The sequence below is a fragment of the Dreissena polymorpha genome, chromosome 14 (assembly GCF_020536995.1).
Source record: "Dreissena polymorpha isolate Duluth1 chromosome 14, UMN_Dpol_1.0, whole genome shotgun sequence".
Lineage (NCBI taxonomy): Eukaryota > Metazoa > Mollusca > Bivalvia > Myida > Dreissenidae > Dreissena > Dreissena polymorpha.
The window spans coordinates 72141090-72151603 of NC_068368.1; the positions used below are offsets into that span (position 1 = coordinate 72141090).

The window sequence follows — 10514 nt, forward strand, 5'->3', positions numbered from 1 at the left end:
TGCTAAACCACGTGTTTGCGTTTGTGGCGACAAATATGAGATGAACGATGCTGAGTGTATACTAAAACGTAAGTTTTGTGTTGCTTGTTAAATTACATTTAATTATAGCCATATGTATGTAAATATTTCAACTGGAATATTAAAATTTATTTTGTTTTTGTTTTCAGAACCAGGGATTTTATATCTCAACAGAGTTGACATTTTTGTTGCTCAGTATATTGAACATGACGAACACTTTGCGATTTTCCGATGTGACTACAGTATAGATTATGGATTCTTTTACCAGGTCAAATGGTATGCAGACATAGTTGGTAATTCGCATATTACTTAAAAGTACTTGTTCAACTTTTTTGAAGAACATTATATTGTGTTAAATGTAAAACTTTTTGTACCAAGTTTAAACCAATGTTTTAAACAAGATCAGTAAATATTCATGGGTTACATGATTAAATCAAATATATTTACCACAAATAAAAAAGGTATCTACATGGCGAAGAGATTTATTCTACCGACATATTAGACTCGCCCAAAGCATCAGAAGCGTCAGTATTAAAGGACGTCGAACTCTACAATATAAACGCTACGGTATTTCAGTTCGACTCAAAGGTAAATATACATGTTAATTCACAGCATATAATCATTTACATTCTTGATTACTATTACTTTGTTCTTGAAAACACGGTTATATAAGAGGGATATTGGAATCACGTTTTCAAATGGTATCATTAAACATTAAGGAATGTTTAAATTAGATATATTTTAACATGCTTCAACATCAAATGATTCTATTTCATATTCGCATTCAAAAGTGTTATGCAATACTTTGTGATCGATCGTATTCGTGATAATAAACAAGTTATCACTACTTCTAGTTGCGATGTCAAGTATCTGCCTACAACGAAAGCGGTACATTTAAACTTAAGACTGTGGAAAGTAACGAATTTGTACCAATGACAGTAAGTATATTTGGTTAGATGGATTGTAATCTAGTAATGTTGGTAGTATTTATCTGATTTATAAAAGCGAAAAATATCTTAAGTTTTACAAGGAGTGGTTGAACAAACGTGAAGCTGTCATAAAATCGTACGTAACTAATCAGACCTTTATCTTCACTTATCAATGGTGAACCATCTGTTATATATGCGCACATACATCTACTGTACCGCATAGCTATTTATTTAAAACTGCATATTTTGTCTGACATGAAAGTAGTGCGCAAGTGCTATGTTCTACAATTATATAGACAATTAATAATTAATGTATTATTACAGATTTCATCGACATCAATTACATTTTCGCGAGGACAAAGTGCGTCATTTACTGTAAATCTGTATGTTCCGTTTGGTTGTGGTACAAAGTCCAGAGACTGTCAACTTCAGTACCTTCTACATGACCCATCTGACCCCTATGATTGCATGGATTCGACAATTGCAGTGTTGCACGGTGATACTTGCGGTGGCCGTATAGAAGGGTCAACCAAAACTGACATGGAGACTTTTGCTTTACCGAAATATGAAACAACAATAACAATACTCGCAAAAAACAACAATAATTATAACTTAAAAAGGGATTTTGAGTTGAAGCTCAGAACATTCTCGGACGACAATCTAAAGAACCTTTGGCAAGGGTTTACCATCACAATAGAAGTATTTCCTTTTAGAATTTTTTTACTTTTTTGTTGCAAATTTGCAAGTCGACGGGAAGTACCACACCAATATTTTCTTTATAAATTATTACGAATGTTTTCATTTGTTCATATACACTTAAAACCAATGCAAAAATAACGCTCGTAAACATAAATATGTATCTGAAAGTTATTGTTAAGTATTGTACGTATTGTGTGTTAATTGTTTGTAGGTACATGTAACTGATGACCATTTGATTCAACATAGTCCTTGCTATTCTCACGTCGATCCGCATATGGGGACTTTTGATGGACGGTATGTATATGTGTGGTCTTATGTATCTGATAAAGTTATATTAAAATTCTTCTAACGTGACTCGTTTGAAAGTTTATGTAAGAAAACTAGTTTCTTCAAGGCTTAATAATATGCTAACAAAACGGTTTAGAAACGTTTGATGAAGCAAACATAACTGTTAGGGAAAATGAGGTCGTCTTCAATCCAACAAACGTTCATAACCCAATTTATTGTTATACAGTCTAGTGATAATCTCGTATTGCAACAACACAAACTGATAGTACATTTGTATTACTTTAGAAGTCTTGGTTTGTGTATTTTCAAAGTCATTTATATTTTAGCATTGACCTGCTAATGTTTTCTGTTTAGCTGGTACGAAAACCAAAATTCCGGCGAATTCATCCTCGTCCGTCACAAGAAATATCCCATCGAAGTAAGATCGTTTTAGTTTAAAATTTCATTTTATGTTTGCATTTAATTAATGCCCGGCAAAAACTGCCTATAGCATGGTTAAATGTGGCAATGTTTGAGCGGCGTTAATGGATGTAAAAAGAGATCATTTTCCAAACATATACCTTTTTTCGAATTCATTATTCTTAATGGGTCGATTTTATTTAAAACAAAAACATTCGCCTTGTACATACGGACGACCATGCGATCATACGATCATTCTTGTTATGCCTGTTTTGTTCCACTTACTATATTAAAGTATTGTTTTAACTTGCTTTCAATCATCATTCTAGGTCGACATGATAACACAGCCTTGTTCCAATTGGGGTCCAATACCAACATGTGCTTGCGCCGTTAATGTAAGAGCCGGAGGTGATATATTCACCATAAACCATTGCAGCGGACACCTAACAAAATATCTATCCAATAAGGATCAAGCACTGAAAGTGTACCGAGAAAGTTCTTCGGAATATAAGGTTTGTGTACGAGCTGATTTATATTATCCTGAAATCGTTTCACTTAATCTTGGACTTTGTTACTGATTTTTCTAGTAAACGTTTGGGTCTGATAATAATATAAACATACAGTTTACTTGTATAAATTACTTGTTACATCATATTATAAGAAAGTAATTTAAATGGCAAAAACACCATTGTTAGAGCAGAAAAGAATAGACAGTTTATTAAGACTTATACATAAGTTCATCGTCTTTTATGCATATAAATATAAATAAAGTAATGTCACGTGTCAGTATACTATAGAAGTTAACACAAACAATATTATTATGTACATATGTTAGTAAGTTCAATGAAACATTAGAACTAAATTCAATAAAATTTCCACACAAAATAGAAACAAACAACAATTACGATTTTGAACAGGAGAAACATAACAATTTTTAAGGAAGGAAGCACAAACAATTACGTCTTATTGATTTTGTATGTATAATAATTATTCAAATACTATCAGTGACTGCAAAGTGATATACACACTTTTTTCAAGGGAATTACATAAAAATATTATTTCAAGAAAAGGTATTTAAAATAGTATTTCGTAGAGGTAATGCTTCCTTTACGTATTTACATACGTTTAATATTTCAAATTAACACGTTAATGCTAATAAACTAAGGAACTTAACAACACATGGATTAATGTAATAAAAACGTTAAATGATTTTTTTTGCCGTAGAAAAACATGAACAAACACCAATAAAATTGAATTATCCTCTATATCCCGTTAATTACAACAAAGGCAAACACGTTCTCAACCGGGGATATTGTTCCGTGCGTATCTTCCAGTCTGAATACTCAATATATGCACAGAAGCCCTTCATTTCCCAAAGTATAAACGTAGACTCTTGGACAATAAATCTAAGTAGTTTTCATATTCAAGAGTAGTTTCAAACATTCTATACATATCAAAAACAGAAATTCTATTCATCATACTTTATTAAAAAGAAGTATAATTAACAAGCGTAAGTACGTTTTCATTAAATATACAAATGTGTTTGCGCAATGCGCTCTATGCGTTATATTTAGAAAGGTGTATTAATGAGTATAATGACGCATACATATATCTGTATTATCTATCATGATATTGCAATTCTAGATTATCCTGCCCACCGGCATGTCTGTGAACATATACTTGATGACATGGGGGTAACTACGTAATGAATGTTGACATTTATCCGTCACCACATGATTTCAATCAGGTTGAAGGATTGTGTGGAAATTATAACGGCAATCCAGTCGATGATTTTATTATGCGAGACAGCGGTACTTTGTGGACACCAAGTTCGGATAATTCTGACAGAGTCTGGCCTTGGGCTGTGTACCCGGATGAATTTTCTTTCTCATGGGAGTATGTTGTTTTATCTTTCCATTGCAAATGTCCAGCAAAATAGTGTTCTTTTTACGGAAGGTGTGTTTACTGATGTATGCATATTCCACTTTGAACGTCAAAATATGCGCAATTAGTCGTAGTATATATTTAGTATTATCTTGAGGATAGCTTAAAAAAGGTTAATGTAATTTTATTATTGGCGTCTGTTTGCAAGATCTGTGATATTTTCTGTTTCAAGCCTTACTCACAAAAGGGAGGAGAGCTTGCTTAATCCGGTTGTCTACGAGAATACGTTGCCATGGAATCGGGATCAAACGTATTGCATTTGTCCTGGTATACCAGCTAACAACTTTCAGTCCGTCTGCTCAAAGCACGAGGACGATTCTTGTAAAAATCCAGTTTTGAGACGAGGACAACTGATAACTGGTACCCTTCTGGTATTCAGAGATAAGAGAGGTGCGGATAGTAAAGTTAAGAAACACGTTGTAGAAAATCATTTGAAGCAGCGTCTCGAAAAAATGACAAAGGCCTGGTATAATACGGTTCTACATATACGCAGCAAGGTAATAGGATTTCTGCCTGAGATTACATTTCTATGAATTTAATAATTTATCAGGATGTGTATTCACGTTTCAAAATATAGACCTTTCATTCTTTGTATAACAAATTAAATTTCAATATGTCTTAAAGCGAGGGACTACGACTGCGAATATGAGCGCCGAAGAAGCACGTCCGTATTGTGACGAAGCATTCCTAAGTTGTGCGAGTGTGCAGGCTGCAAAGGATCAGATTGATACGGACCTTGAGAAAACCCTAGAAGACTGTGCATTTGACATGGTGGTAAGAAAGTTTATATTTTTAACTAGATATTTATATTTTAATTGTAATAACCGATTTCATTTTTTATGATACGATGAACGTTTAATACCTCGTCTCTCATTGTGTACATTGTTTGTAAATATCGTTTAATGCGTTGTTTAGATGACAGGGAATTCAGAGTGGGTTACTGCTCATTGCGATGCACAGACACAGGCACTTCAAATGGAAATTCAGAAAAATGAAACTATATTTGAAGTGTTTCCAGAAATAGTCAAACTGGTGAAGGATAATTCTTGTCCGTCTAATTGTAGCAGTAATGGAAAATGCATTGAAGGTATGAACATGATTTCAATCAAATCAAGTGGAACATTAATAGAGGTCTTGGTTATAATAATGTCTATTTTATCGAAATAGAAGAACTATTATATTGATAACAATAATTATTCAGGTACATGCCACTGCTTTGACGGTTATGGTACGGACCTCTGCTTTATTGAGCTCTCAAAACCACCTACGTTGCAAGAACTCGGAAACAATGGGACCTGTGATACCGGTAAAGGGGATATCTGTGACTGCATTCCGATAGTTGGTGACGGCTTTGTCGAGACCGCCATTTGTAACGTGATTATATATGAGGTATGCTATACACATATTGGACATCAAATATGACCGGTTGAGTTGATACATAGTTTAGATTTGTTTCCTTGTTTCATAATATGACTTACCAATAATTATGTATTTTCAGACAAATGAAAATAATGTCTTCACACTATCACAGTCGTTAAGCCTTGCATGCGTATACAACGACCTTAACGAAGTGTGCGCGCCTGTTCAGGATGCCAAACGACGACGAAAGAGGTCGACACAAACAATCAATGCAACCATGTATCAGATTTCAGTTAGTAATGATGCAGTGAACTTTTGCAGCCCTTCTAAAGTTGTTGTTTTGGATGGCACCTGTCAAGACTTTTTTGAGGATTCCGCTGGAAACACGGTCATGATTTTGAAACCTCGGTACTGTTATATCGAAGGAAGATGTGTTGTGGAAGAGACGCCTGGAGATGATTCGTGTATGGAATGCAAGCCTGCGTCATCTACATTTGAATGGACACACGGTAAGAATGAATTTTATATGTGTAAGTAAGTAATAAACAATATAACTATAACTATAACTATAACTATAACTATAACTATATATATATATATATATATATATATATATATATATATATATATATATATATATATATATATATATATATATATATATATATATATATATATATATATATATATATATATATATATATATATAATATATATTGTTCATTGTAGTAAATGTAAGTGTTTTTTTTTCGCAAGTGTGCCATGGAAGCAGTAAAAACGTGAAACGAAGCATGCTAGGCATCGCCATTGGTATAGCGGCCGGAGTATTGGTGCTCGTTGGAGTAATAATTGTTTGTGTTCTGGTTGTGAAGAAACAAAATACAAATAGAACCGTTCAAGCAAGGTATTTTAAATCAATATATTTACATTCATGTTAAATTTCTTTGTAAAACAATGGTTATATGAGTACACATTGTAATTGTGTCTTTAAATACTTTTTTTTCTTGAAATTTACGTGAAATTGAAATTATATATTAAAATAAATCAATCAATTAATCAATCAAAACTTTTGTCATTTCGAAGTTGTGAATGTCTTAATAGTGTACTAATATGATCGTTTTAGTATAAACAAATTGTGATTTATTTCAATTATTTTTTTGCAAACAAACAAAAACCGTGAGTTTGAGATATATTGTGAAGTTATTGAAAATCGGGCACTCTTGTTTGAAAAAGTACGATTATGCTGCAGACTGATTCTAAATTAAATTGATTCTAAAATGGTGTAATACGTGTCTATGCTCAAATATGATCTTTAAAGGCCGACATCGTTGTTTTAAAGCGCCAATGTTGATCTTTGTTACAAGAACGATTAATCAATGTCATGTTAAAATTACAGAAATATTTTATTGAAATTAGCTTACTTGGTCTATACCTATATCAGCATGCAAATTACTATTCGGACCAATACTAAAGTTGTATTGGTATGCTTAATAAACGATAGAATTCATCTTGATACTATTAACATACTGCTTTGTAATAAACAAATTGAAGGTCAGGCTATAAATAGGAAATGATTGGCCGAGCTGAACACTACAATGAACTATGTTGTGTTAATTAATAACTAATCGTATAAAAGTGCTTCATGGGACAATTTATTTTAACAGGATTGATGCCGGTCTTTATGAGTCTACTCCTGCCAAGCTGCGTTTAGACCCTGGTAAGTTTTCATCAAAGGTTGCACCCATGCATGTTGAAGGCGATGGATTCGTATCTGAATTGCCAGAATCGTCAGAAAGACAACGGAGGAATCGAATCGGTCCTTCAATGTCAAGCGACTGAATGAACAGTATCCGCCTTGTCGAACCCCATTAGAGAAAGGTCACACACAGCTCAAACGAACACCATGATTGAACGACCAGTAACCGCTCTCCATCGGATTTCATGATTGAGAGATATGAATCATAACAATAGAAGACCAAACCATGCAAATAATATAAAAACAACAGAAGGCACCACACGAACACTATTACTATCTCAAATATAGGATACTTGGTTTGCAGACACATTTATTTTAAGTTACAACGGAAAAGTTCAATAGAAATCATGTCTCGAACAGTTAATAGTATTAGCTATTTTGTTAGTTGATAGGTATGAGTGTTTGTCTTATAATAAATAATCGCCTTTACTAAAAACATTTACAAATTAACACGTTCATGCTGGTAAAAGTAGACATGTAAAATAGCAATGACATTGTTTATTTGTAATATTATTAGTGAGTTTTGTTTTGTTTTTTCTTTTCGTTTTGTAGATGTGTTTTAGGTTTGTTTTTTTACAATTGTATTGTTGTTTTATCTTTTTTTTTTAATTTAACATTTACTTCAATAAATAATGCTTAAGTTCAAATCATGTTAAAACTGACTTAATTATGAACCTTGTATATCCGGATTTGTCGTACAAGCATGTACTTTATGTTGCAAACGGTTCCGTATTCATTGAACATTTACATAATGTATATAGTAGGTTTTGCTTTGTAACTCTCGTGTATTGAAATGCTGCTCACATTTGATAAAACATGGTAATTATGATGTGCAATGTTATATCGCCCTCTTTTTAGACAATAACAACATGTATTCCTGATGACGGGATAAACTACTCATTGTCATTTAAACGAATCGATTGTTTCTTTCGTGGATAAATCTCTTAAAATGTGTTATATGTAATCTATATGAAAATACCGGTATATTTTGTTATTATTCATCATTAATTTCAACGCTAGATGTGCTCTGGTAACATAGTTTAAAAAAGATACAAAATTTTCTTTTTGTTTTGTGTTATGCTGGATAAAATATTAAACACATGCTCGTGTACCGAGTTAATATTGGTGTTTCGTATGACTAGATATTAAAATGGAATATATTGTGACACACAAAAACGAGCAATTTGATCTCATTGAAAAATCTATGTTACCATACCACATCTAGCGTTGAAATGTTGGCTATTGCAATACGGAACACTGTTTTTTCATTGGGTTAATATTCGTTGATTTTGAGTATTAATGTTACTTTAAATTTCAATCAATTATAATAAGTTATATTTCATCTTTATGAAGACACAGGTGTATTTTGGAAAAATTTAACATTCTTTTATTTTGTACATGGGGCCATTTTGTATATAGTTTTGTGTTGTTGACAATATGTGCACTTATCACATGTAGACTGTTGAGTGAAACACACCATTTATTAACAATAACCTGTGTCCTGTGTTTGGTTTTTCGTGCACTTTCAAGTAATAAGAAATAAAGTCCTAACATATACAAATGGGGTTGTCTTAATTTCATTCTTGTACCATACGCACGCAGTTGTCGATGCCTAGATTCTAATGAATCGACACGTAGTTATTAATAATACAACAAAAAAGCAAAGTAATTCAGGGTATATAATCATATCAATGTTCGTGTTTTCGTTAAATGTTTAAAGACTATAAACAATATGGTAAAAGGAAAATTATGTGTATTTAAACTGTGTTGATTTATTGAATAACTGCCTCAAATTGTGATTGATTGACTAACGCATACATTTTTTTCATGCATCGTCCATTCCATACTAATTAAAATGTAATATGGAGCACGTATAACATTAAGAAGACAGTATACATGTTCATTTCTGATATCTCATCAGTTAACCTGAATATACGAAAAACATTTGGCCTTAGTCTATTATAAAAACACGGCGATTGGTTACATGTGGAATACAAAAATGGTGTTTGTTAACGTCACATCCTATTCCTAATTTTTGCTTCAGATATTTTAAGAGAAAGGAACTCGTTACTCAATACTTCCTTTGCATTATGGTATAAAATACAATTTAGAAAACACAACAGCTTATTTGCGGATCAAACATATACAGCTCATGTCAATAAATATTTTATGTATAACTGTAAAATTATATACAGTAAATTTGAATGTAATATAAATGGGTATACCTAGATACAATGCTACAAATTTACATATCACATTCTGGAAAGATTTGTTTGATAAACTACTAGTAAATATCAACATCCTTAATTAAAGGTAAATTCCTCCTTCATTGCATAGTTAAGGACATTACTATGAGAATATCAGTCTTATATTTCGTTACACTTGCATTATGCGAAATACTTATCTTTATGACAACGAATATGCAGAGGTTTAAGTTCACATGAATATTCAATAATTGCGACTTTATGTTTTATTATACCCCAACAAACGAAGTTTAGAGGGGAATATAGGAGTGAGTTTGTCGGTAGGTCGGTCTGTCGGTACTTTTGTCTGTTGGTCCGTATTAAGTGTCCGCTCTCTAATTCAAGTTGTTTTCATTTGATCTTCACATTACTTGGTCAGATGTTGTATCTAGATGATGTCTAGGTCAAGTTCGAATATGGGTCATGCCTGGTCAAACACTAGGTCAAGGGGTCACTTAGTGCGTTTAAACGTTGAAAATATTGTATCCTCTCTAACTTTAAATAATTGTAAACGAGCTTCACTAAACTTGATCAGAAGTTGTATCTAGACGATGTCTAGTCAAAGTTCAAACATTGGTCAGCGCAGGTTAAAAATTAGATCACGGGGTCACTAAGTGCGTTTAGAACATTTAGCATGGTGTCCGCTGTTTTTTGCAAAGACAACATGCACAATAATCTGTTTCATTGCGGAATGTGGAGGTATTCGTCACGTCTGTGACAAACCTTAAGTTGTGTTTAATGTTACAAAATAAAAACTTGAAATTCAATAAATATGGAGCCTTATAACAATATAAATTCAAGTTCATATTTACCCTTTGCCTACATCCCACATTTGCTGGGACCATTATCGAGGCCTGGCTATGGACCTCCATTAAGAAA

The 10514-nt window shown here is 32.6% G+C and overlaps 1 protein-coding gene across 1 annotated transcript; it reads left to right on the plus strand.

Annotated features, from left to right (window-relative positions):
* Positions 1-489: 489 nt before the first annotated feature.
* Positions 490-9061, plus strand: LOC127857173 (uncharacterized). Its single transcript, XM_052393592.1, has 14 exons — positions 490-606; positions 873-956; positions 1272-1646; positions 1858-1940; positions 2289-2352; positions 2663-2845; positions 3978-4229; positions 4450-4774; positions 4902-5051; positions 5193-5364; positions 5479-5666; positions 5776-6145; positions 6393-6540; positions 7301-9061. Exons 7-14 carry the CDS (start codon positions 4039-4041, stop codon positions 7473-7475), a joined length of 1719 nt encoding a protein of 572 aa, XP_052249552.1. The 5' UTR covers positions 490-606; positions 873-956; positions 1272-1646; positions 1858-1940; positions 2289-2352; positions 2663-2845; positions 3978-4038; the 3' UTR covers positions 7476-9061.
* Positions 9062-10514: the final 1453 nt, after the last annotated feature.

What these genes read in the sequence shown, in the direction of transcription:
- LOC127857173 (XM_052393592.1), top strand. Translation starts at nt 4,039, where the DNA reads ATGAATGTTGACATTTATCCGTCACCACATGATTTCAATCAGGTTGAA. An exon ending in TAATGGAAAATGCATTGAAG is followed by an intron (nt 5,365 to 5,478) that starts GTATGAACATGA and finishes ATAATTATTCAG; the next exon opens with GTACATGCCACTGCTTTGAC. An exon ending in AATAGAACCGTTCAAGCAAG is followed by an intron (nt 6,541 to 7,300) that starts GTATTTTAAATC and finishes TTATTTTAACAG; the next exon opens with GATTGATGCCGGTCTTTATG.